A 27,785-nucleotide genomic window follows, 5' to 3' on the forward strand; every position below is an offset into this window, starting at 1 on the left:
TAAAAATTAACATCAGTGGAGACATAATCAGTCCCTTGTATTTTAACTAATGGAGCATACTGCACTTAATTTGATTACAGAGGAGGGGAGTCAACATTTTTGTTTCAGAGTGAAGTAGACTACATTCCAAACTAAATATATGTGCAGTAATATTTAAGAATACATTTATACTGCATTCTCACATTATTTGTTACAGCTTTTTCTTAAAAAAAAAATAAAGGTGAAATCCTGGCCCCACTGAAGTCTGTGGGTGTTTTGTCATTTACTGTAGTTGGTGCAGGATTTCACCCCATATGTTAACTAGAATTTCTTGCTTGCACATTTAGCTCATTTAGTAAAGCAGCACACATTCAGCACTTTTCGGGACTGTACTTTTACGTTTTACCAAGGAATATCATCCCAAAAGTTTTAGAGTAGCACCCACACCTACAAAGATACAAGATCACTTTAGAGTAGCACCCACACCTTGAAAGATACAAGATCACTTATACATGATGTACATCAGGAAACTTGAAGCAATATGCTCCAACTAACAGCCTGGAGGATGAACCACAGTCATTTCATAAATGATTTAATGACCAAAAAATGGTTTCACTATAGATAGTGTGGTGGACCTGCTAAAATGCAATATACACATATAATATACACTTTTTGAACACTGGAGCCCATGACTGACTCAACACTTTGACTTAACCATCTCAGTTTTAATGTCTGAAACTTTAGGATTTGTCTCCTCTCCCCATTATTAATTCTGTGGTACTTTTAGCCCCACCCTACCTAAAAAATTAGTTTAAAGAAGGGACTGGGTAGTAGATGCTTGAGAAGTAGTTACCAGTCTGTTGGAAACTGCCTTTCCCAGGTTGGAATCTGTGAACTTATGGCTTTCTTAGAGATAATATGCATCAATTCTGACTTGTTCTTGATTTTTTGCTTGAGATTTATGTTTTGTATCTTTAGGCTCTCCTACATTACAAATTAGTATGGGCAACTGATGAAGGAGCAGTGTATTTGACTGTGACCCCTTACATGCAACTGAAGAGTGGTACATACTACTTCAGGAGGAATTACCATCCAGCTGTCATTGAGTTAAATGATAATCAGTAAAAAGCAGTGATTCAGAAATGGGCATGGTAGTGAGGGCAAAAGACAGGAAAAGATATGGGGAAAATAGGGGTATTAAGAGAGAACCCTGCCCCACACACTCTTCAGTCTCATTCTTCACGTATTTCAGCAGCTGGGGGAGAATCCAGTGTAATGATTCTGGTGCTAATTAATCTAGAGCAGTGGTTCCCAAACTTTAACAACCTGTGAACCCCTTTCAATAAAGTGTCAAGTCTCGCAAACCCCCTCCTAAAAATGACTATTTCCAGGGATTTTCTCCTTTACCTGAGTATAAATTATGAAAGCAGTGATCTTGGAAATATAAAATGTGTTTTATGACATGCTTATTACACACTATTTATTTTAATTGTTATTTATAATTACAGTATTTTTATTACGTTATGAAAACAGCAACACTCTTCCAAGATCTCACTTTCATAGCTTGTAGCACTTTGAATAAGACTGTTATAAGACAAGGCTCCTACGTTTCATCAAGGAGTATTAGATGTTAAACAGCATGAAGGTATTTAAGAAGCCAGCTCAAAGAGTTCCTCCTACACAAGCATTCAGGTCTTGAGCAGTCCAGGCAAACAACGCACGTTACAACAAAGCTTAAACTTGTTCTTCATAATAATTTTAAAAACAACACTAGCTGCCTATTTAATTTTAAAAACAGCAAAAAATATCCACCTCCCTTTCCATTTCTTATAAGGAGTCTTGAAGTTTAAATCTTCTCAGTGTGATAGACATGCTTGCTTTGATCTGCTTAGCTCTTGGAAGTCCAGGGGCTCCGGGCTGCTGGCCCCATGCTGCCCAGGGTTCCTAGGGACAGCTCTGTCCACCATTAGGGAATTTTTTCTTGAGAACTCCCTGTAACGTTTTGTGAACCCCCAGGGGTTCACGAACCCCAGTTTGGGAACCACTGATCTAGAGAACCAGTTTAAATTTTGTGTAAAGGATCTATTATTTCAATAGCATTTAGATAGAAACTAAAAAAAAGAGCCTTGTACAATAGTTCAAACATAATGTATTCCTATAATTATCCTAACTGCTAATCTCAGTATTTCAGATACTCAGAAAGAAAAAGAAACAATTCTCCCCATGAATTCCATCAGGAAATTAGATGTATGGCATAGCATTTCCATTACTGCCTGCAAGTTGTTGCATAGATCTTGATAAACAAACTGCAAGATGTCTGAAATATAGATCAAAGTTACTTCATTTACAACTGATAATACAGATTTACTAAATGAAATCATAATTATCACTATCATCATAGAAATTAGCATCACTGTTAGAGGGTTTATAGACTGAAGCAATTCCTTAGACTGTCCTCTTTCCTTCTCACTGCCTTTGTGGCATAAATTCCCTTTTGAAATTAGCTTTATTTTTGGAGTGAGGATCTTGTTAATCTGACCAATTTCAGTTTTGGACCACACATCCTTCAATAGCTGTCCTATTCGTGGATAAACTTCAACAGGTTTGATATCTGGTAGTTGCTTTTGTTTCAAAGCTTTTACGCGTTGGCGCACATCATCAACCTTCTCAAGGAAAATAAGTGGAGACTCCTCTTCTTGAACAGATGTGTTCAATGACATTAAATCAAGCTGTTCTTCTCTGATTCTTTTCATGTTTTCAACGAGTGGTGCATATTCTTCAGAAATGTGAGCATTAACTTCATCCAAAGCACCTAGCAAAGCTTGCTTTTTATGTTCCAGTGTGTCATTAAGTTTCTTAAAATATTGCAATACAGCTTTCTTATCGTCTTGAACAATATTTTCATAATGAGATTTCTGTTCTTCCAACTTTTCAATGAGCAAACATACATTAGTCCAATGTTCATCAGTTAATTGCTCAAGGAGTTTCCTAGGAGTCTCCTTTTCTTTCATGTAGGCACTCTGAAGGTCATCTATGGGATGACCATGATGTTTACCTATTGTAAGACAATGGCCACACACTAATTTTCTATCCAAAAGACAATAAACATTTAATGGCTGCCTATAATGTTCACTACATGTTGCAACATCTGGGTGATCTTCTTGCTGATATTTTTCAATAATAGCCTTTAATGCAAAGTTGATAGGTAATGACTCAGTACCAGATGGAGGAATTTCAACAATGCTTCTACAATTGGGACACTTCAGTGGAAGTCTTAGTGGTCTCCATATGGAAAAGTTGCTTGATAGTTGAAGAACGCTTTCCAGACAATTTCTACAAAATGTGTGAGAACATGGTAGTACACGTGGGTCTTCAAATATACTATAGCAAATGGAACAAGTTAATTCCTCCTCAAAATGATGCATTTCCTATAATAACAAAAAAAAATAGTCCATTTATACAATTTAGTTAATATATAATGAACTGGTTTAAAATAAATTACAATTTTAATGACCAGCCTACAGTAACATGGAATTTATCAAACAAGATCCTAGCTGCTAAACTGATACTTTAGCTGTTATTCCTCGGTGTCTGAAGCTATCCTAGTGTTCCTGCCTTCCTAATACTTTTTTTTTATGGTAAATAACTTTATAGCTGGGTAGTTAGTTTTAACATATACAGACGCCCCCGCAACTTACGCAATTGTTCCGTTCCGGAAAGCCTTGCATAACTCGAATTTTGCATAAGTCAGAAACGTATACCCTTCATTACGCAAAAATTTCCGCAACTGAAAAATCCTATTTCTGGCTTATGGAACTTTTTCCGTAAGTGCGAATTTGCGTAAATCGGGTCTTGCTTAACCCGGGGAGGGTCTGTAGTTAGATGGCAATTTTGGGATTAGGGGTTCCCCCGATCCCATTACCCTCACAGTTCGGGGGAACCTAGTATGCCCAAGATCCCTGGGCTTCAAGTCCTGCACAGCCCGTCCCAGGGTCTTCCCAGTTAGTGATCCCCATGACTCCTGCTTATATTGCCAGGGAGTATCATGTTCCCTCCAGGTGTGAGACTTGTTCTTTTCCACCTGAAACACAACAAATATGCAAATACCAACTCTGAAGACATGATGGAGCATTCCATGAGGCCTCAGTCTGATCCTGGACCTTCTAACCACCCTGTATATAGGAACCACCGAGTAGTGCCCCTCCAAACTTGGCATTCCCTAGCCCTAGAGCATCAGATCTCAGGCTTAAGGACTCTAGCAGGCAAAGATGAGAGGAGAGTAAAGAAGCACTCTCATAAGAAGCAGGAGAAATCCCGCCCAGTCAGACTGGTGAAAGTCTGCACCCCAGTATGGGCATGTCTGAAGCTCATAGGGAGCAAGGGTCAGTACTGGGGCACTGAAAACCACGTATACTCTAAAACCACCGCCTATGTGGGGGGTGAGAGGGTGGAAAGGACCAACCATAGCACCACCAAGGGAGAAAAAGGATCAAATACTGAATGTACCGGCAGTACCATACCACAAAGAGGATTCAGTGGCCCCAAGACACAGCAGGTGGTATTGAAGCTCAACACAAGTCTGCACTGATGATTCTGCCTAGAGACTGAAGTCCCTCTCACTCTCCATCTGCTAAACCTGGTTATACATCCTCAATGATCTAATAGTTTATACTGACCCAGAGTTGACAATACTCTCAGATCTGATAATTCCCAGAGGGGCTACATAGTCGCGTGCTATTCACTGGTCCTATCTACTAGCCACAGTATCTTGAGATGTGGTACCAACAGTTCCACCTCTAGAATCCAAAGACTCATGCTCCTCCAGCAGGCTTGAGGCCAACGCAGTGGGTCTTCAAACCAGTGTGAGATGCAAGATTACTCCCAACAGGGGTTCCAGAGTCTCCTGGGCACCCTCTCACTCTCATAAAATAAACTATCAGGTGTAGAACCAATGGTACCCTCACCAACCTCATAAGGGTACAGAGGACAGCACCTCTGTAACCATAAGAGCCCATATATTAGCCATATTGGGGCACTTTGAACCTATATTATAGAACTCATGACTTCAAGAGATCCGAGTAGGAGTTTAGTGAGATATCACCTTCCAGAGAACAGCTTCAGCCCACTCAGGAGTGCTATGAGGAGGAGGAACAGCCCAAGCAACCATTGTTACTCAATCCACCTGCAGCTCTCTCGTCCTCATCTCCTAATGAGGCAGTTGCACTGGCCTCACCATTGCCACCTGATGACCACATAAAATTTCAGAACCTCCTGAGGAAGACTGTGGGGGCTCTCCAGAGTCCCCTGGAGGAAGTTCAGAATCCTATCTACAAGCTTCTGGACATCCTCTAGAACATAGCAAGTAGGCACTTCCAGTCAACTAACCATATTGGAACCAGCCAAGACAATTTGGCACACTCCATGCCCCCATGCCTTTACTCTGAAAAAGATGGAGAAAAGATACTTTGTTTCATCTAAAGAGTACAGTATTTGTTTTCCCATTCTGCCCCAAATTCCTCAGTGGTCCAGGCAGTCACTGAATTCAACAGACTGCATCAGCCTAGATCCACTCCTTCCAACAAGGACGCCAGAAAATTGGAGCTCCTTGGAAGAAAGTTTCTCTTCCACCAACCTACAATTTCATATAATGAATTATCAGGCACTAATGTCTAAATATTACTTTATTCACTATAATAAATTGTCTGAGTTTGCCAACAAGCTTCCATAGGAATTCAGGCCTCAGTTTCAGGCTATTTTTGATGAAGGATAAGCTGATAACTAATTGTTCGTCCAGGCAGCGTTAGATGCAGCTGACATGGCTTCCCACTCCATGGCAACCTTGGTTATTATGGACTTCGTGGCTTCACTAATCTGGATTTCCCAAGGAAGTTCAAGCTACTGAGGATGACTTCCCCATCGAGTGCAACAATCTGTTCAGTGAGAAAATTGATGAGTTGTTACACACCCTCAAAGACTCCCGGGCAACCCTCTGGTCCTTGGGGCACACACCCCAGCACCTTAGAATAAATACTCCAAACTACCTTCATACAGACAACATCCTTCTCCTCAGCCCTTTTACCACCACAAGGCCATTGAAGCTTCCAAGACACACCAGAGAGTACACTGCAGCAGAAATGTATGCTTTCCCACTCATCCCCTTCTGACCTCATGTCCTGAATAAGATCAAGAAGGACAAAGCAACAGTAATCCTAGTTGCCCCTTTATAGCTGAGACAGTTTTGGGTCATCAGAATCCTCCAAATGACCTCTCATCTTTGAATATGCTTACAACTGCTTCCCACGCAAAATGAAGGCTAGACCATCCACCCTACCCCTCCACTCCACACCCTGATATTTGGACGGACAACGAACCTAGAGAGGTCATACTCAGAGGAAGTCCACTCCATCCTCAATAAACAGAAGAAAACTGCTCAATCTTCACCCACCCTATGATTGTGAGATTTTTTAAGGGTCTCATCAGAGCCTTTCCTCTAGTATCAAAACCAGCTCCTAACTGGGAACTTAATCTGGTCTGTCCGCACTTATGAATTCATTATCTGAAACTATGGCCTCATACTCTCTTCTCCATCTATTTATGAAAGTGGCTGTCCTGATGGCTATCACCATGGCCAGACGTGTTAGGTAAATTTGGGGCACTTATGTCCGTGTTCCATAAAGATAAGGTAGACTGAAATTATACCCCAAAATAATCCCAAAGGTTCTCTCCAAATTCCATCTGAATCTACCCATACATCTATCTGTCTTCTATGCAAAATCTCCTATCACCAGAAAGAACAAGATGCTCCATTCTCTAGATGTCCACAGAGCCATGGCTTTCTACCTGTAAAGGAAATCCCCAAGATTATTTGTTTCTGTTGTTGACCAGATGAAAGAGAAAAGCAATTTCTGGAGTTTTTGCAGTGAAATTGATTTCAGGCTGCATTCTGCTTTGTTGTGAACAAGTCGAAACTCTTCCCCCATATCAAGGCATGACCCATTTGACCAGAGCACAAGCCACCTCTGTCACTTCTCTCCAGGGTACACCACTCATAGAAATCTGTAGAGCAGCAACATAGTGTTCAGTACACACCTTTACTAGACATTACACCCTGGTGCAGGCTTCTTCTGCAGATGCATCCTGGGGCACAGCAGACCTGCAGTATCTGAGGTAAAACATAGCTCCTCCCATCCTCCTCCACTGAGTTACTCACAATGAATACGCACAGAGACCACTATTTAAAGAAAGAGAAAGGTTACTTACCTTAAAATAACTTGAATTCTTTGAGATGTGTGGTCCCTATAGGTATTCCATCACTCTTTCTCTTCCCCCTCTGCTTAGGATCGTTCCGAGAGTAAGAACTGGAGTGCCGGTTGGTCTCACTGCTCCTTATGCTCTCAACTTGGAGCCACAGGTACAGACTATCGATGCAGCTAATGAAGAATCTTCCAATCTTAGGTGCATACACACCCTCAGCGAATACCCTGAGGGACCACACATCTTGAAGAACTCGTTACTGTAAAGTAAGTAACCTCTCTTTTCCAACTTGTTCCGTATGGCAAAGCTGAAAATGAGGAGCTTACTGAAGGTTGCTAGAACATGACAGGAGGAGAGGAAACAGGAGGGACTGGCACCACCAGTGGGATCACAGCAACCAAGTGGGAAAGAAAATCCAGGTGAGAAAATAACTAGTCAATAAAGTCATTAGGACTTCATGCTTCTAAATCCCTTAGGTGTTTTGGAAAATCTCCCGGATAGTGATTAACTTTTTTCAAAAAGACAGAACACTAATTACATTAAAAGACAGTTATAAACATACTTTTCTAATGTAAGCAATCATAGTCAGCACAGGGAAGTTGCACAATTGTAAATAGAAGGGAGATGGGTCAAGGCTATGAAAGTTTGCTGTCCTGGAAAATATAGGGTATAATCCCTGGCTGCTAATAAAATATAATTGTAAATGTCCATGGCTGTGAGCTATTGCCAAGCACGTTGTTTAATAGCTTCTCATTTCCCAGTGATTGCATTTAGATTATTGTTTTAAAATATTTAGGGCTCTCCTGAATTATATCTTATATAAACCCAGATTTAATTCTACTACATCATCATTCCTGAGGGAATTCTACGCTACTAAGTGTGCGCACAATTAATAAGGCCCACATATTTTTAACTTTTTGCGCAGAAAAAACTTCTGCCAAAATGTTGCTGGAGTTCTGCCTTTTGACCACCAGAGGGCATTGTCTCAATAGAACAAAACAGCAGCTCCCCGCCAGCTAGGGAAGAGAGAGAGCCTGCCTTCTTCACAGCGGGTCAGGTCAGGAGACAGGGGCCATGGGGAGACAGACAGCATAGGGTGCTAGGGAAGTCAGACAGGGGCTCATAAGGGGCTATTGGGGGAGGACAGACTGGTGCAGGGGCTGAATGGGAGTGGAGGCACAGGGCCACAGTGGGGAGGAAGGTGCAGGGCCACATGGTGATGGGTGCAGAGCTACATAGGGACAGGGGGTGGCTGGGTGAGGGCACAGACACATGAGGACAGGGGAAGTGGGTGTCTGAGTGGGGGTGGAGGGACACATGTGGAGAGGGGCTGCAAGGACACATGGGGATGCAGGAACACATGGGGATAGGGGCAGATGTGCCTGACTGAATGAGAGAGAGGTCGGGGTCAGCCAGGGTCTGCATGGGGGAAGCTCCCTAACAATCCCTCCCCGTGTCACCTCCCCCCAAAAAACCTGTTCCATACTTTTCCCACCCATACCCAACAACCCTTCAAGTTCACACCCAGTCTCCTTCCCAGCAATTTTACTTCTCTCTCCCTCAACTCCTCCATTATCCCTGACTCTCTTTGCACTGCTTTTGAGGAGTGCGGGAAATACAGTTCTGTATTGTAGTTTAAATGAATTATTACTCAGAGTTCTGTATTAATATGCCTAGTAAGGAATCTATTTGTCAAAAAAAAAAATTCCTGAATCTTTTTAGTTGTCTGTATTGTTACAGATATACTTGCTGACAGGTATTTTTAAATAAATGACCAAAAATAATTGAAACTGGTCTGATTATATTTTGCTATTTTGACAAATAAAATATGCAGAATTGTAAAATATTTTCTGCAGAATTTTTAATTTTTTGGTGCAGAATTGCCCCAGGAGTAATATCATATTGTTCTCCTATAACATTGCTGAATTGATTAAATGTATTAAAATGTTCTCGTGCACACAATAGATTCTAATTTACAAGTACTGCATTTAAAGGGTCACTCATCATAAGATCGTGTTTCTTTTGTTTGCTTTTTACATCCTTATGTTACACCACAAATTTAGGCTTAATCTAAATTCCATTTCAGACCATTTACATGTTTCACTTTTTCCTTTCAGCCAATTTAGTGAAATCACACTTAAATCACAAATAATCGCATTAACACTAACTTTTCTAACAAGTTATTTTGCTTCTTTGTGATTGTTTTATTAGGAAAATTAATGTTAACACTGAACATCACTGCAGCACTTTTACCTCGTCCCTTTAATTGATTCTGTAGTTCAATTATTTAGATTTTGCTGCATTATAAAAAGCACTTATCCTAACCTTTATTCTGAATCAGAACTCCTACTAGGCTCCAATTCTGCAATTGACAGCATGCTGGTAGACTGCTGCACAAATCTCCTTTAACTTTCCCTTTTTATGGCTATTTGTTTAATTAGGATGATAGCTAATCAGGAATTGTGTTAATTAAATTGTGTTTTGTTCAAATGTTGTGTTTCTAGTCTTTTTGTAGTATCATGACTTGTAGTTGGTTTTCTATTGGTAATTACTGTATTTGCATACATATGTAATTGATCAGTTGACATCTATGATGGCCGACCTGTGGTGGTTTCTTTCGTGTGTGTGACTTGAAGCTTTTGAATAGAGAAGGTGTTTCTTCCTCAAGACTGGTGTTGGGGAGGACGTATTTTTCTTTTCTTTTTGTTCCAAAGATACTGTGAGTCAGAACATTCACCATTGCATTTTGGTGATAAATAATCAGAATTATACTTAATACAATATTATTTAAAGACTGAGGAATACCTTTTTGTATTGGAGAATGACAGCCTTTGTTACTTTGTTGCTACAGCTTCAAATCAGCAAGTCTACAGTGGGCTGTATTTGTTGGGCACTCGTGTTTATAAAATATTTTTGATTCGATGTGTACTGTTATTTTTATTTCAACATCAATAATATTGCAGGTCAAAATTAAGATCCTTTGGCAGAGCTGGGTGAGGAATCTGCCCATGCCACCTGGCTCAAACCAGTGCTTTTAATTAACTCAATTAATTCTCACAGTAAAGTCACATAAAACAAACCATTCAAACATGTCAGATTCATGAGTATTATGGGAATTATATTTCAAATTAACTAAAATACTGATTTAAATTACTAAGTCTGTTTTCTTCTATTCATATTGTAATATTTAAGTAAACAGGGTAGTTATTATGAATCAACAGATCTAGCACATAGCCCTGAATTTAAAAATAAATAAAGATAAATCATTTTAACGACACACCTATATCTTATACATCAGAAAAAAAATTCTCATGGGAGATAGACATCCTTTTATTAAAAAAAAAATCATTGTGGCCTGTTCTCTTTATGACATATGCAGATTAATTTTATCTTCAGGAAATTAGTTTGAAACTGCAAAATATTATGTGTCCTCACCATAAGAAAAATCAAACAATTAATGAATTTACAAGAAAGGTGTTAGCACTGTTGTGAATCATCTCAAACTATGCAAAAGAATACATATTGAAACCAAACAGCATTTACCATCAGCAAATAAGTTTCTTTCTAGTTTGTTCACAGCTACAAGCTAAAAAAGTAAAAAGTGCAACCAACCTGTAGGTCTGTGTTTAGTTCAGGACAAAACTGTTTCATAACTCACGAACCATACAGCTGCTAGCCAGAGGGAGCCAAATTCCCATTACCACAGAAACACTCTGGAATGTTTCCCAGGCAACAGAGATTTGAGTGTGATGGCAGTTGCTTATTAATGAATAGGTTTCAAAAACTAAAAAAAGGATTTACCCCAGTAACTCTTGTTTTCAGCATGCACTGCCATCACAGATCAACACTACAGAGCGTGGTCACATGGCTACAGAACCTTGCAAGTTAGGTGTGCGCACACATCCCCTAGCACAACATTCCACTGTTCAAGGGTTCTATGAAGGAGAACTCTGGTAAATACAAGAGTGAATTCTCCATCTTTACTGTCATTACATTCATACACTTCAAAAAGACTATCCAAGTAGTTGGTGCTGACATTTGGCACAAGTGTCATGCATTTTTAAAATTCTCCTGTACTGCTTGCATTCCCATGAGTTGAGGATCATGTCTGAGTTGCTCTTGCACAGAGCGTTTCCTCTATAGACATTGAGGAAGCAAAAGGTAATGTCTATATTCAGTTGCACTCTGCTCCCGAGAGCAATGTTGAGGAACTGCACGAGCAGTAGTTTGGACATCATCTTCAGGGGGCTGAAGTAAAGACGTGAAGTGCAGGGAGCAAGAAATCAGAGAGCCCAAAAGATCCAAGGAAAGGGGATGGAGAAAGACAAACAAGTTCCAGGAAGGGAGTTAGCAAAAAATAAGCAAGATGCTTACTGGGCTGTATAGTTAGGCCCATTATTGTGTTTAGAAAATGAGTTTCATTCCAGCAAGAGGGTCACTACTTAATCTCTGCAGATTTATACAGCCAATAACATGAGACATCCTTTGTGTTAAGTATTCTCTGCAAGAAACCCTTCAGTTTTCTGTTATGGCATAACCAAAGCTACCAATTTTGACAATATACCAACAAAGGGCTCTTGTCCATAACTTCATTAATATTTTCCCTGTAAAAGCCCACATTGCCTGATAAGGATTAATATACTTCCATGTACATTTCAAAGGTAAAACGGAAAGGATTGAGGAATTTAAAAGTCACACAAGAAAAAAAATATAGCAAATACCCAATTTTATTTTTATCCTTTTATTTTTTAGTATTTATGGACAATAAAATGTGCTAAAGAAAAAATGGGTTACCTACCTTTCGTAACTGTTGTTCTTATGTGTTGCTTATGTCTATTCCATTCTAGCTGTGTATGTGCCCACGGGCATAGTCAGAGGTGGTCCAGCGGCTTGCTCACCCACTTCCTCCTGTGCCACCATTTCCCACAGCTCCCATTGGCCGGGAACGGCAATCCACGGCCACTAGGAGCTGTGGGAGGCCGTGCATGCAGATGGTCAATGTAAACAAACTGTCTCGCAGCCCGACAACGGACTACTCTGACGGGCCGAAGGTTGCCCACCACTGAGTTAGACTATCCATCATCCTCTTTCCCCTCTTTCCCCTGTAATGCTGACTACTGAGCACAGCATTTTTTTGAACTCTTAATGTGCTTTTTGTCTTTTAAATGCCTACAGCAAGTGGGGTGGAACCCTGTGCCATTAGGTGTCATCAAATTCTTTTGACAGGTGCTGTTGAAATGATTCAGCAATGTATCAATTATCACCCTGCGAGTCTAACCATGGTTGAGCACGTTCATGGTATTTATCCTACCTGACACCCATAAATGGTTGAGCGGATTCCTTCTTGACTGAGGATAGGTGCAATGCAAACCAGTTATAAAACTGGATTTCTTGTGAATCTTAGATAATTGACAAGGGATTTCCTGTTCTCTGTCACCATTCTTGAGTGTGGCCATATTGGTTCAGATGAATACATGTGCTAACTGGTCAAATCCAAAACTTCAAGCTTTACTATTGTCTTTTTTTATGTGGTGCAAGTGGCTGGCTCAATACTGGCTTAACTTCTCAGTTCTTGCATAGCGGATGTTGAAAAGTAAAAAAAAAAAAAAAAAAGAATGCATGATGGGAGGGGTAAATTTCCCCCCTTACAGTGCTTTCAGTTAAGGGCCATCCAACAACAAAAACTGGAATGGTCATAACTTTATTTTGAATTAGTAAGATTGCAGCCTACATAAAAAATTAAGAGTAGTTATTGTATATATCCCATAGTTATGCTTCAAGATTGCCAGCCTGGTTTGGTTTTCTTTGTACAAAGAATTTAGAGTTCACAGAATTTCTTTTTTTAAACAAGTCTTTTAGTTTAAGTAGATCAAAATTGTCTAACAATTTTGTTTTTTGTTTTTTAAGACTCTGCATTTCACAACTAAAGATCCTGAAACTACTTAACTAATTCATGACTCAAGCCATTGTGTAGGAATAAAATTATACCTGGGTAACAACTAGCGTCCAAATTGCAGATGGATGTGCTTTATAACAAAAGCCACCAGTAACAGGGCTGCTATCATCATAGTATTATATTGCTATATACAATTATTTTTAATTTTCAAATTTTAACAAAAGTTAGGACAATCTAAACATTCGACTGCTGCAATCTGTACTTCCAAAACAACATAATGTCTTCAAAATGTAAAATATTTGCCTAGATAACATACCATTCTCTGAAACCATCCAGTTAACGTGCAGTGGCAGTCAAAAAACCTAACAGAATGTTGGGAATCATTAAGAAAGGGATAGCTAATAAGACGGAAAAATATCATATTGCCTCTATATAAATCCATGCCCACAACTTGAATACTGCATGCAAATGTGGTTGCAACATCTCAAAAAAGATATATTGGAATTGGAAAAGGTTCAGAAAAGGGCAACAACAATGATTAGAGGTATGGAACAGCTTCCGTATAAGGACAGATTAATAAGAATTGGACTTTTCAGGTTGGAAAAGAGATGACTAATGGGGGATATGATAGAGGTCTATAAAATCACGACGGGTGCAGAGACAGTAAATAAGGAAATGTTATTTACTCCTTCTCATAACACAAGACTTAGAGGTCACCAAATGAAATTAATATACAGCAAGTTTAAAACAAACAAAAGGAAGTATTTCTTCACACAACACACAGATAACTATTGGAACTCTTTGCCAGAGGATGTGGTGAAGGCCAAGATTATAACAGGGTTCAAAAAAGAACTACATAAATTAATGGAGGATAGGTCCATCAACGGCTACTAGCCAGGATGGGCAGGAATGGCGTCCCTAGCCTCTGTTTGCCAGAAACTGGGAATGGGCGACAGGGGATAGATCATTTGATGATTACCTGCTCTGTTCAGTCCCTCTGGGGCACCAGACATTGGTCACTGTTGGAAGACATGATACTGGGCTAGATGGACCTTTGGTTTGACCCAATATGACTGTTCTTATGTTCTTATTCACAATATTAATAGTGTAGTTATCTTATCTCTACATTTTAGATACTTACCAACTCTTTACCAAAAACAAAAACAAAAAAAACCCCAAAACTTTGTTTTAAACTACAACATGCTTATAAAGGTTCTCTCCATGTAATAATTACTATTGAAAACATTTGTTTGAAGGTCAAACTTTAAACATTTGTAGACAAATTATTTTTTTTAAAGTGGATTTGTGATCTGTTTGCTTCTTTATGATAAAAAGTAGACCTGAAGGTTGCTTTTTTTTTTTTGGCTGGTTTACTTTTTAAGGCACTTCCCCCTGTTTGATTTTCACAATAGAAATTCAAGTCTGGTCTATCCTGTAGACACTCTGGCTTTGTCTACTATTGGGATTCCTTCCGAGACCACTTCCAAATAACTTATTACTCCTGGGGAAATACTGCGCACACACAGAATTCATGTCCCCTGCAGATTTTTTTTTCTCTGCAGAAAATAGATTCTGCTGGAGAGGCACTGCAGTTACACCTGTCATGCACCATGGGCTGTTGTGCACCAGAAGAGAGGGCAGCTGGCTCAGGGCCGGAGCAGCCAACTGCAGAGGGAGGAGGAAAGGCTCTTTTCCTCACAGCGCCATGCCTGCAGGGCTAGGTAAGGAGAAACGGGATATGGGGGGTGAGGGGAACAGAGAGAGCAGGGCACATGGGGCTGCTGGGGGTTCACATAGATTGGGGTTCAGAAGGGGTATGACAATGCCCTACTCACAACGTCTTAGTCTCGCAAGCCTTTCTGGGAACATTTGTTTAGCCTCATGCAATCAGGCTATGATCACAAGAAGGCCTGGAAAGCAGATTGCACTAAACAAGACTTAAAAAAATAAACACCTTATGCCAGATCCCATGCAGAAGGTTCCTGGGTTTGACCTTCTATGGTCATCTTGGTCAACTCTGAACCAAATCCGACAAACCAGAATAGATGCGGACATCTAATGCACAAATGGAAAAATCAAGGACTCCCTGGCATGCAAGTGTGGTTCCCCACTACAGACCATCTAACATATCACTACCTACTGCCCAATTTATAAATATGAAGGAAGCATTACTGCAATAAATTCTGCCTACTCCTGAAATAGCCATTTGGCTAGATCAACTTCAGGTAAAATTGTAGTTGCTGCTCTATACCAGCCATATGGAAGAAGAAAAAGAAGAGCTAGTGCGGGGGCAGACTTGGGCAGGGGTACAGGAACTAGTAAGGTAACAGCATTGAGATGGGGCTGAATGGGAGTGGAGGTGCAGGGCCATATGGGGGGTGGATGAGTGGGGGTACAGGGACACATGGGGATGGGGGAACAGTGGCTGAGTGGGGATCTGTATTCCCTGTAAGCTGCGCACTTCGGCAGCTGCACAGGAGAAATCAACTGATAGCAAAGTGCAGCAGCATGTGTTCAGGTGCCCCCCCCCCACGTTGCTCAGTCCTGCAGCTGCTCCTGCGACCTTCCTGCTGGCAGTAAAGAGCGAGGGGGGAGGAGGAGGGTGCTGATGTCAGGGTGTCCTCCTCCCCCTACCCCATCTCCGCAGAGCAGGGCAGAGGGGACAGCCTGGCTCAGGAGGACTCGGAGCTGCTGTGGTCTGAATGGTGAGTGTCTGAGTGCCTTTCTTAAAGAGACAGTGCATTGTTTCTGAGATTTCCCCAGCAGCCAGCTCACACAGTCTCTGTCATACACACACGCTCTCTCTCTCTCCCTCCCCCTGCATCCCATCTCCGCAGGGTGGGGGAGGGGAGACAACAGGGCTCAAGACAGAGCAGGAGAGCGTTCAGTGAGTATCTTAAAGAGACAGCACACAGCTTTCCCCAGCAATCAGCACACACACTCTGTGTGTGTCTCTCTCTCTCTCACACACACACACACACACACACACACACACACACACACACACACAGAGTGAGTCTCTGTGCCTTTCACACTCACCTCCCAACACATACTTGTATTATTGTTGTTGTTACTTCTTGGTACCTCCTGCAACGCATATATATTTTTTGTAATTTTATTCTTTCAAAGTGTTATTTTAGTGTTTTGACTGGTCTATGCATTTCATAATTTTTATTTCTCTTAAACTTAAATGTAATTCTTTGAGTACTGAGTTCTAAAATGCCTAACCTGTCCTGGCTGGCGTAATTATCCCTATGGTAACTTTTTAAAAATATATATTATATTCAGGATTTTTGTTTCTACTGGTGACACACATGAAGTCTATTGTCCTCATCCTGTTGCTCTGACTCCTTCCTTGCCTTAGATTTCATGATTCTATCATTTCATGATCACTTTCACCTAAATTGTCTTCCTCCTTCAGATTTGCTACCAATTCCTCTCTTTTGGTCCAAATTAAGTCTAAAATGGCTTCGCTCCAGTTTCTTCCTCCACTTTCTGTAATAAAAAAAAAAAGTTGTTCCTAATATATTCCAAGAACTTATTTGAAATTTTGTTTTACCATATTACTTTTCCAATGGCTGCCTGCGTAGTTAAAGTTCTCCATTACTACCAGGTCTGATGGAGTACTGTGTCCGATTCTGAGTGCCACACTTTAGGAAAGATATGGATAAATTGGAGAGTCCAGAAGACAGCAACAAAAATGATCAAAGGTTTAGAAAACCTGACCTATTAGGAAAGTTTACACGTGTAGTCTTGTGAAAAGAAGACTGAGGGAGGATCTGATAACAGTCTTCCAATAAGTTGATGAGTCATATAAAAAGGTCTGTGATCAACTGTTCTCTATGTCCACTGAAAGTAGAGCAAGAAATAGTAGGCTTAATCTGCAGCAAGGGAGATTTAGGTTAGATATTAGGAAAACTTTCTAACTACAAGGGTAGTTAAACTCTGGAATAATCTTCCAAGGAAGGTTGTGGAATGCCATCATTGGAGGTTTTTAAGAACAAGTCAGACAAACACCTGTCAGGGATGGTCTAGGTTTACTTGGTTCCTGCCTCAGTGCAGGAGGCTGGACTTTGTAACTTCTTGAGGTCCCTTCCAGGCATAAATTTCTATGATTCTCTGAATTAATGTTAGGCACCCGTAAGAAAATTTTCAAAAGTATCCCTAGTATAGATAAGGCCACACAATCTTTCAGGATAGGGAAGACCTGAATTTCTGTTGTAAAAAGCAAGGGGATAAAGGAGCAGACAGATGGTCATATTCATTTTCAGGTCACCTTTAAGCAGAAAGGTAACAAAGCCTATTCTCAAAAAGCATGGCTCAGTCTCATCTCTTAATAATATGGTCCCTATTTCACCTTCATTAAAACTAGTGGAGCTTTGCCTCAAAGAGTTTCCCACAGCGCTGGTATCACTTGTGATACCAATTTTCAGCAAGATGCCATGCACCAGCAGTTCATATTGCTTACAGTGAATCAAATTAACTTGTATATAAACTGACTATTTTTGTTCCTGGCCTCCTTTCCTTAACCTTAAATTGTGTCCTTAAGGGTGTCCTTAAATTGTTAGCTCTGCAGAGGAGCCACAATCTTTCTTCAGTGTTTGAAATGCACTTAGTACATAATGGGTGTTACCATAAATAAATAAGATTTTGAATTTAGAGTCCTGGGCTAACCAAAGAGGGTGGAACTTTAAAATTGCTTCAACAACTAACAAAATAGTAACAAAGAAGAACTGGTGGTTATTTAGACTTTTTCTAAGACCTTTTGATACGAGTACTTCACCAGGTATTGTTAAGGAAACTTGCTAACTATGAAGCAAGAGATAGCATCTTCCAATACACATAGTGAAATCAAAATACATTAGTGGGTACCCCAGGAATCAGGGTACTGGTAGGACAGGAGCTAGATTCATAAGGGATTTAAGCCACTACTGGCCTCCTCGTGTGCATAAATCCAACATTTAGGTACCACTGACATTCACAAATCCACTGGTCAGCTGCCACCTAACCCTATAGGCACATGAGTTTCTGCTGGTGGGCATGCACAAAACTGCCTACATCCTGATGCCAAGCTGCTTGATGCCTCAGCTCATGCCTAAACCCCAACAGGATTCTCAGACTGGGCATTACCTCCCCTGTGTGTACATCCCATTATACCCAATAGCCGAGTGACCACATCCCAGGTGAGGACCCTAACCACTGAGCTATAGAGTCAGAAAAATGGCAAGAAATCACACAGTAAATATGTATAAAAAATGGAACAACTTTAACATGAGAGATTTCAGGGAGCCCAACCACAGAATACCTGATAGCCTGTTGGTGAGGGCACTCTCCTGGGAGAGGGGAGACCTGGATTCAAATCCCTACTCCAAATCCAACAGAGTTGGGATTTTTAGACAAGTCTCCCCACTCCCAGGTGAGTGACTTAACCACTCTGCTATTGGAAAAAGTTCCATAACCCAGAAATAGGATTTTCAAGTTGCGGAAATTTTTGCATCACATACGGGTATACATTTCTGACTTATTCAAGTTACGCAAGGCTTTCTGGAACAGAATGATTGCGGAAGTTGGGGGGTGGCTGCAGGGTGGTATTCTCTCACTATTCCCCACCCCCAAGAAAAGGCTAATCTGGCATGGGTGCCTACTCCAGGAAAAAGTCCATGGCTGTGAATCCTGAGCACAGACAGCCACCTCCCTCCAGCCTGTCAGCAGGGCTGGCTCTGGCTTTTTTGCTGCCCCAAGCAAAAAAAAAAAAAAAAAGAAATTGGGGCGGCCACAACAGCAAAGCAAAAAAAAAAAAAAAAAAACCAAACAAAAAAACCCTTTGGCGCAGCCGGAGCTGCAAAAGAGGCAGGGTGAGGGGGGGGAACCTACGGGGCGGCCGGAGCCTGGCTAGTGGGGGGGAGGGGAAGGGAGCGCGGGGAGAGAGAGAGAAAAGTGGGGCAGCCAGGGCTTCAGTGGGGCGCTCGCCACACGGCCCCGACCGCTGCGCTGCCTGCTGGGAGGGCTCCGCGCCACGCCGGTCAGCAGGGAAGGAAGGACACGGGCTGCCCTGCCGGGCTTGCTACAGACCTGGCACCAGTTGGGGCAGATGGAGCGCGCAGCCCGCTCCCAGCAGGGCGCTCCCCTCCTCCGCGCCGCTGCCCCCTACAGGGCGGCCGGATCAGTGAACCAAAATAAAATAAGCGGCTGTGCCGCCCTAGAATGCCGCCCCGTAGAATCTGCTGCCCCAAGCACAAGCTTGCTCGGCTGGTGCCTGGAGCCGGCCCTGCCTGTCAGTCAGGTAGCTAAGGCCAGATCAATGGAAATCCAGCACTTAAGCCCGACTTTCTCCTCTGCTTTTCACTTCTGGCCAGTTCAGTCAGCTGCCTTCTTGCTGGCTTCTCTGAATTCCTTTCTTAGGCTATGTTTACACTGTGCACCTTGCAATGGCACAGTTGTGACTTGCAGCCATGCAGTTGTAAGGTAAGCAGTGTAGCTGACGAAGCACTGTCCACACCAGGGCCATCCCTAGGCATACGCAGCATATGCGGTTGCGTAGGGCACCATTTCCCTCGCTGGCCGCAGCTGAAATCCTCTTCTCCTGCCCCTCACCCATGCTGGGCTGGTGGCCTTCTCCCCGCCCCTTCCCCCACTCACTCCTCAGCCGCCTGGCTGAGGGCTTCCCCCTCTGAGTCCATCCCAGCCCTGGGAAGCCCAGAGCAGCGCACCCCTGGCCCACTGCCGTCTGGAGCGGAATTCCTCCCTGGACCCTGCCTGCCTCTGCCACTCGGTCTCAGGCGGGGGCCAGGACAGGAGGAATGAAACTTCCATGTGAGTGGGGAGAGGGGAAGGGGGAACTTAAAGTGACAGTGCGCTCACTGTCTCTCACACTTCCCTAACACACACACACACAGTCTCTCTCACACACAGACTGGCTCTCGCATCCACATACACTCTGCCTCTCACGAGTCAGTCCCCTAATACAGATTGTTACACACAGTCTCACACTCCCCAGTACACACACTGTCACACAGTCTCACACACCCACAAACACACACAGTCTCTCTCTCACACACACACACTGGCTCTCTCTCTCACACATACGCATGAATACACACACTTGTGTTATTGTTGTTGTTATTACTGCTTGGTACTTGCTGTCAAAATGTTCGTGGTGAGTGAGGAGTGGCTAGGGATTGCAGGAGGGCTGTGGGCTCTAGCAAGATGCAGCCTCCATATGACAGGAAGCCTGTTTTGAGTCACTGCCACAGCGTCTGTTGCGTACAAAGCTCAGTGTATGCCAGCACTGGGGAGGGGTGTTCTGGGGGTCCGCGGGTGGTGGCTATGCCCCCTTGACACAATGGGATCAGTGGCGCTAGCCGGGGACCTCCTTCAACGGAGCATAGGGGCATCAGTTTAATAATACTGTGTAGGGCCCCATAAATACTAAGGACAGCTCTTGTCCACACTGGTGCTTTTCGTTGTTAAAACTTTTGTCATTCGGGGCTGTTGTTTTTTTTTTCCACACCCCTGAGCAACAAAAGTTTTAACAACGAAAGTGCAATGTAGACATAACCTTAACCACCCAACTGTCCCATGTATGCCTGGGCACCTACCCCGGGGCTGTGAATTCCACTGAAAGGCAGAGTTCTTAGGGGTTAGGCATTGCAATGCTCAGCATTGCAATAGCTAAGTCCCCTTTGTGAATCCAGCACCTGCTGCTTAACGTCTATATTAATAACCTGGAAGAAGGGGTGAACAATTAAATGACAAAATTTGCTGAAAGATACAAATACAGAATAGTAGAAAATAAGAAGCAGGACACCCCTCATCTCTGGGCAATAGTGTGGAATCAAGCAGCCTTATAATGACCCCTCTAGTTCTATGCAATGTTGTTGTCGCCATGTCAGTCCTAGGATATTAGAGACACAATGTGGGTGAAGTAATATCTTTTAAGTTGGTCCAATAACAGTATGACCTCAACCACCTTGTCCCTCACAAGTCCTAGTTTTTTCCACACAAAGGATATTCCTGCTTGGGGAGAACACACTGCTAGAGCCTGTGCTAAGCATAACCGTTAGGTCCAACCTGCTCAGCAATTCAGCAATCAGCTGGCCTGGGATAGCTTAGTCGGAGGAGGGCAGCAGACCCTGACTCCCTGAGCTTTCTTGTCCAGACAGTGGTCTCGGTAGCTCCAGCTGAAGAAAGAAAAGGATCCAAACACACTGACAAGGAAGCATCAGCCCTTCTCAGTCACAACTCTTCTCCCCCTCAGAACTAACTGGTGCATTTTAGCAGGGCTGCTAAAAAGCCTGACAGCCCTTACCCAATATGAGCTGTCACAGCAGCATCAAATGAACTACTCGTGTCAGTAGGTCCATAGTCTGTGAAGCACTTTCTTATGAACAGTACTACAGGAATATAAGGTACAATTAAACCCTTTTTGTAACTAAAAAGGGAGGGGGAGAGGGGAAACGGGACATACCCACTGTGAAGGGTAGAGGCAGCAGAAGTATCGCTTACCAGCAAAGACTTGCAGTTTTCTGTCCCAGTTCAACTGTAACTTTAGCAAGAAACACTTCCAAGGTACACAACACCTTTCAGTCAAAAATCTCAAGACACCTTTATACACATTCAGCGTGTTTATTAGCACAAGTTACTTTAATCCAGACATGTCACAGCCGCCCCACGGGTGCCCTGCAGCGCCCAGTGAGCGAGCCACTGGCAGCGCCTGGAGACAGATCGCGGGAGTCCTGCCAGCAGCCCCCGGAGAAGCCGGGGCGGCAGGTGACTCTCGTCAGACAATTACACCGCGCTGCCAGGGCACAGGGAGCCTGTCTAACGCCCGCCTTGAGCTGGCCCCTACTAGAGCAACGGGGGTAGGTGCTACAGCCCGCAACCTGACCAGTGCCTTCCCCTTTAAGGGCCCCACAATCCCCAACGCTTTAGTCCTTCCCGTCCGTTAATCCCTTTGCCAACGCCATGCCACACAGCCCCCGCCGCCAGCCTCGCTCCCCTCCCCCCGCGTGGGTAGCCGTAGCAGGGAAACTCACCTCGCCCGCACAGGATTCCCCTCAGGCAGCCACTGACACCCTCCCTCCTAGGTTTCCCAGCCCGCTGCTAGCCCCTAAACCCCTCCCCTGGCCCCCTCCTATCAGAAGCTCCCTCCGGGAAGGCGGAAAGGAAGGAAGGCAGCGACGCTACGGAACCCCGTGCCGCGCATGCGCCGCTGAGAGCCGGCAGCCAACCGACAGCCGCAGAACGTTCAGTTCAAAAGTAAACCTGAGGCGAGTGGTGGCGTTTGAACGGTTGCTACTTTCAAACTAACGACACCTCGAGCAAACGGCCGTTAAGGGGCTATTTAGCTTAAGCTGCGCCAGAGCTGTAGTTACACAGCGCTCCTGCCCTGAGGGGAGGCTTCCCACCTGCCCAACACATTTAGGCCTGGTCTACACTAAAAAAATTAGGTGGGTGGAAAAATCCACAGCCCCTTGGTGATGTGTGAAGCCAACCTAAATCTCTGTGTAGACAGCACCGGGTTGATGGAAGAATTATTCTATGGACCTAACTACTGCTTCTAGGGGAGATGGATTATCTATGCCAATGGGAAGACCCCTCCTGTCCCATAGGTGGGGTCTGTACTGAAGCACGACAGTGGCACAGCTGTGCTACTATAGTATTTTAAGAGTAGATATACCCTATTCACTAAAGTCAGTGTGCACAGCTCACACTTATGTTCTTGCTTGGACCCAGGGGTGTGAAATCTTGGTTCTGTTAAGGTTAATGGCAAAGCTGGCTACTCACTTCAGTGGGGCCAGGTTTTTATCCAAGATTTACATTTCTGCCCTTCAGTCCTTTCCTGGAGCTCCAGATTGGACTCAGAGGTGCCCACCGGGCGCAGTTTCCCTGGCTTGCCCTGAGTGTAGGATGACCAGATAGCAAGGGTGAAAAATTGGGACAGGGGGTGGAGGGTAATAGGGTCCAAATATCAGGACTGTCCTTATTAAATCGGGACATCTGGTCACCCTACCTGAGTGATAGGAGATGTCCATCAGGCACAGATACCCTGGCTATTGTGAGGGCTGGGACAATAAGTCAATTGTCTTGTCAATGCAAAAAAGTTTAGGCAATTTTCCCACTGTTAGTCTCACATTAGTACTGCTCCACCAGTATTAGCAACAATGGAAGTTGTACTAGCTGGCCAGAAAGCAACAGAGGGTCCTGTGGCACCTTTAAGACTAACAGAAGTATTGGAGCATAAGCTTTCGTGGGTAAATGCCACGTGGGTGCTAGCACATAGGGTCTGAGGTAGTAGTGTGATTTTTCAGATTCTCTTTTGGGAATAGTCATGTAGGTGAAATAGCTGGTACTTATGATTATGCTATTTCTATACATATATATTCATCTTGGTAGAGTCTGGCCTGGCCCCGAGTGCAGGCAGGACTCAGTCGGGCGGTAGGGAGAGTAGGGGGGCGGCTCGCGAGGCCAGGCGGCGGCTGTTCTCCCCCCCCAGGCAGCGGGACTCGGGAACAGCCGCTGCTGCAGCTCCCACTGCCGCGGGGGGAGGAAGCAGCCGATGGCCAAGCTCGGCGGCTGCGGCTCTGCCGCCCGGGCCCGAACCCCCCGAGCCCAGGCCTGCTGTGGGGACCCAGCAGCGCGCACGCTGCGCCCAGCACCTGGCCAGTCGCGTCTGGGCTGCTGCCCAGCTGGTGCAATCCCACGGCAGCCCCGGGGCGGAGGCATCGGCAGCCCAGCCCTGTTCGTTCCCCTGCAGGTCCCCATCGGCCGCTTCCTCCCCCGCGGCAGTGGGATCTGCAGCAGTGGCTGCTCCCAAGTTCCGCTGCCCGGGGGGGGAGAACAGCCGCCGCCTGGCCTCGCGGGCTGCCCCCCTACTCTCCTACCGTCCGACTGAGTCCTGCCTGCTCGGGGCCAGGCTGGACTCTCACTCACCCTGGCCCCGCGCTTCCCCTGTGTCTCCCGGGCCTCCCTCCAGCGCTTGTGGAGGAAGGGTGTTGTTGTTGTTTTTTTGCCCCACCCCCCCGCCACGTCCTCCCCCGCATCCCGATATTTGACTTGGGTGATCTGGTCACCCTATTTGCCGGTGCTCAGGCTCCGGGAGGAGCAGGGCCGCAGCGCACTTGGAGGGAGGAGGTGGAGAAGAGATGGGTGCGGGGCCTTAGGAGGGGGTGGGGGCGGAGCAAAGGCAGGGCCCCCGCACTCCCCCTACACATACCACCCTTCCCCATGAGCCGCTCAGGGCAGGAGGCTGAGCTGGGGTGGGGTGGGGTGGGGCAGGGGGCTGGGAGCACCCCCATGCTCCCTGTCCTGACTCCTGCACCCTCCTCACACACATACTGCCCTCCCTGACTCCTGCACCCCCTCACACACTCCCAGTCCCCTGCCCTCCCTGATTCCTGCAGCCCCCCACTCCCCCCCCCATCCTGAGCACCAAACGGGAGCTCCTGCACCCCACCCCCCACACACATTCCCACCTGCAACCCTCGCACCAAATGGGAGCTGCCCCAGATAAGGGGGCACACCCTAACCTCCTGCCCCAACCCTGAGCCCCCTCCTACATCCTAACTCCTGGCCAGACCATGCACCCCAACCCACTCCTGTATTCTAACTCCCTCCCAGACCCTGCACCCCCCCACCTGCAGCCCCTGCCCTCCCTGACTCCTCACCACACTCTCACACACCCAGCCCTAACTCCTGCATCCCCTCACGCACCCCCAGCCACCTTCCCTCCCTGACTCCCGCACCCCCTCATACACTCCCATCCCTGACTCCTGCATCCCCCCCACACCTCAGCCCCCTGCCCACCCTGACTCCTGCCCCTTGTCCCAGCCCTGAGCCCCCTCCCGCACCCTAACTTCTGGCCAGACCTTGCACCCCAACCCCCAGCCTGCTCCTGCACCCTAATTCCCACCCTGCACCCCCAGCCAAGCCCCATCCCGCACCATAAGTGCTGCCCAGACCCTGCACCCCAATGCTTTTTTACGTTATTTTTTTATAAAGAACTCTTATCCAAAGCGCTTTACAATAGTTAGCTAATGGTACAAACAATATTTGGAAAGATCATTAAGTGGTCCCCAGTGATTTTCAAGTGGTCTGTGAAAAAATAAGTTAGACTACAAAAACAATCAAGGTGCCTCATTTTATTTTAATTTACTTCCTATTACTTATAGAAGGAGGATGAAGAAAAAAGAATGAAAAACTGGGGCGGGGGAGATAAAAGAGAATGTTCTTTTTCTTGGCTGGGTACCAAGGAGGGGCCCCAAAAAGGAAGTGAGCACAGGGCCCCACTAACTCTGAATCCGCCACTGCCTGGATCGATTGCTGTGGGGAGCATGGCCCACAGCCACCCTGGGCAGAGGCTAGAAGAAGCGGAGCCTCCCCAAACAGCCAGGCGTGGCCCCACCCACAGGGCCCCGCCTGGGGGGGCGCTGGGCTCCGGGGCGCGCGGAAGGGGCGGGGCTAGCCTCCCCGAGCCAGAGGTTCACGAGCCCTTTCACTGTGCCCGGGCCACAGCTCCCCCTGAGGTAGTGGCGCGGTTTGCGCTGCCCCGGTGTCCCGCTATTTCAAAGGCCATGGGAGCAGCGCAGCGCGGCGGGTTGCGGAATTGACGCCCCTTCCGCCGTCCCGCTTCGCGGACTCCGAGCACTGTCGCCATGGAAGCAGAAGAGGCGGCACACGGCGAGTCGCTCTCTGAAGATCGGCGTCGGCTCATCCAGGGAGCAGGCAGAAGACGACAGGGCAGTCTGGCCGCCGCCGTGGCCCAGTGCTTAGCCCTCAGCTTGATATGCACGGCCGGGGCCTACCCCAGCTGGGTCCTAGTGAGCAGCGGCGACAGGAGGAACGATTCGGTACTAGGAGCGGTCTGGGCCGTGCACCCGAGAGATCCTGCTCCTGACTCCCCGCTCCTGGGCCGGGCCGGAGGCGTCCTGATGGTTTCTATAGCTGTCTGCTGCGTCCTGGCCATCCTGAGCGGCTACGGGGCCGTGGTGCTGGACTTCCTGGGGCTGCGGCGGGGCGCAGTGGCCGCTCCCCTCCTGCACGGCTTGGCCACCCTGCTTGCTGCTGGCGCCGCGGCACTGTGCTCCTGCCTCTTGGAGTTAGTACGGAGCAGACTCCGAACTGAGAAGGAACTGCAGCACCGTGGCCTCTCCTCGATCCCTGGCCAAAGCTTCTTCCTCTGCATACTAGCCTGCATCTTAGCGGCCACTGCGACCGGCCTCAGCTGCAGCGCCTCAGCCCGTGTGGGACCTGCTGCAGGTCTCTCCCCTCCTAGGACAGCGCGGAGGAGGAAAAGACCGAGCTTCCTCAAGTACGAAGGAGAAGGGCCTAGTGACACAGAGCACAGCCTCCCTGCATGGGAGGGGGAGACTGACTCCCGAAAGGAGAGGGTGGTGGCCTTGGTACAGGGGGAAACTGAACCCGGGATGGCAGGCAGTTTCCGCTTCATACATGAAGAGATTGAACCCCGACTGGCAGGGAGTCTTCCCCTCATACAGGGGGAGATTGAACCCCGACTGGCAGGGAGTCTCCCCTTCATAAGGGGAGAGACTGAATCCGAAATGGAGGCGGGTCTCCCCTTCATACAGGCAGAGACTGAGCCCCAAATGGAAAAGGCTTTCCCGTTTATACAGAGCAACACTGAATCCCGAGTGGCAGGGAGTCTCCCATTTGTACAGGGAGAGACTGAATCTCAAATGGTAGAGTCTCCTCTTCATACAACTAGTGACTGACTCCCACTCCAGGAAAATCCCTGTTTCACTGCAGCAAGAGACTGATCACCCTCCCCCCTGAGAGGGACACTACTCAGCCTCCTTTCCACACTACAGTAGGAGACTGATGCAGTAAAATCCTGCCTCACCCACTGGCAAATAACCAAATGAGGAAGTATCTCTTGCCCTAGAAAAATCCATCTTGTCACAAGGGGGGACTTCCAACAAAGCATCTTTCAAGTAATTCTCCAGAATGGAGAGATCAGGTGACGACAAACCAGAATCCTTCCTCACCAGAAAGGAAGACTTCCACCTAAGTGCCTTAAAACTGATCCTCAAAAGGATTACAGCTCTCCAGGAGCTATGCAGCAAAACCATAAAACAGCATATTTAAAAACTGCCTTAAAACTATTCCTAAAAATAAGGGAATGGTCCTCCATAGGAGTGACACTGCCAAGTTTAATTTAGATTCGCGTAATGGTTTGCAAGTCCTCAAATGGTTAATAAGGATTGGGCTTTCACAAGCCTTCCACTGTGTTCCTGCTATTTAACTGGGCAGCTCTGCATCTTGTTGAATGTTGTAACAGTGTTAAGAGCATTTTATGGATTTGTCTTAGCTGTGTGTGTGTGTGTGTGTGTGTGTACACAATAAAACTTTATTTTATCTCTTTTATAGTCTTAAACATATCACAGTTTTAAGATTTCTTTTAAAATATACCGTACTAACTAAAGAGTGAATAGTATCTTACCTGAGAGATAGATACATCAGTCAAAAGAAGAACAGGAGTACTTGTGGCACCTTAGAGACTAACAAATTTATTAGAGCATAAGCTTTCGTGGACTACAGCCCACTTCTTCGGATGCATATAGAATGGAACATATATTGAGGAGATATATATATATATATACAGAGAGCATAAACAGGTGGGAGTTGTCTTACCAACTCT

At 45.4% G+C, this 27,785-nt stretch overlaps 2 protein-coding genes across 3 annotated transcripts; one reads left to right on the top strand and one right to left on the bottom strand.

Annotated features, from left to right (window-relative positions):
- Positions 1-1,919: 1,919 nt before the first annotated feature.
- On the bottom strand, positions 1,920-22,231 carry TRIM59 (tripartite motif containing 59). 2 transcript variants are annotated; one of them, XM_034782648.1, is made up of 2 exons: positions 22,165-22,231; positions 1,920-3,407 (listed from the first exon to the last, which is right to left on the bottom strand). In XM_034782648.1, exon 2 carries the CDS (start codon positions 3,402-3,404, stop codon positions 2,175-2,177), a length of 1,230 nt encoding a protein of 409 aa, XP_034638539.1. In that variant the 5' UTR covers positions 3,405-3,407; positions 22,165-22,231; the 3' UTR covers positions 1,920-2,174. The 2 variants fall into 2 exon arrangements, with proteins under 2 accessions (XP_034638539.1, XP_034638540.1); XM_034782649.1 differs by lacking the exon at positions 22,165-22,231 and adding an exon at positions 15,084-15,167.
- A 3,081-nt stretch (positions 22,232-25,312) lies between these two features.
- On the top strand, positions 25,313-27,509 carry LOC117883337. The gene has a single exon (XM_034782576.1). It carries the CDS (start codon positions 25,783-25,785, stop codon positions 26,857-26,859), a length of 1,077 nt encoding a protein of 358 aa, XP_034638467.1. The 5' UTR covers positions 25,313-25,782; the 3' UTR covers positions 26,860-27,509.
- Positions 27,510-27,785: the final 276 nt, after the last annotated feature.

This window comes from Trachemys scripta, chromosome 9 (assembly GCF_013100865.1).
Source record: "Trachemys scripta elegans isolate TJP31775 chromosome 9, CAS_Tse_1.0, whole genome shotgun sequence".
Taxonomy (NCBI): Eukaryota; Metazoa; Chordata; order Testudines; family Emydidae; genus Trachemys; species Trachemys scripta.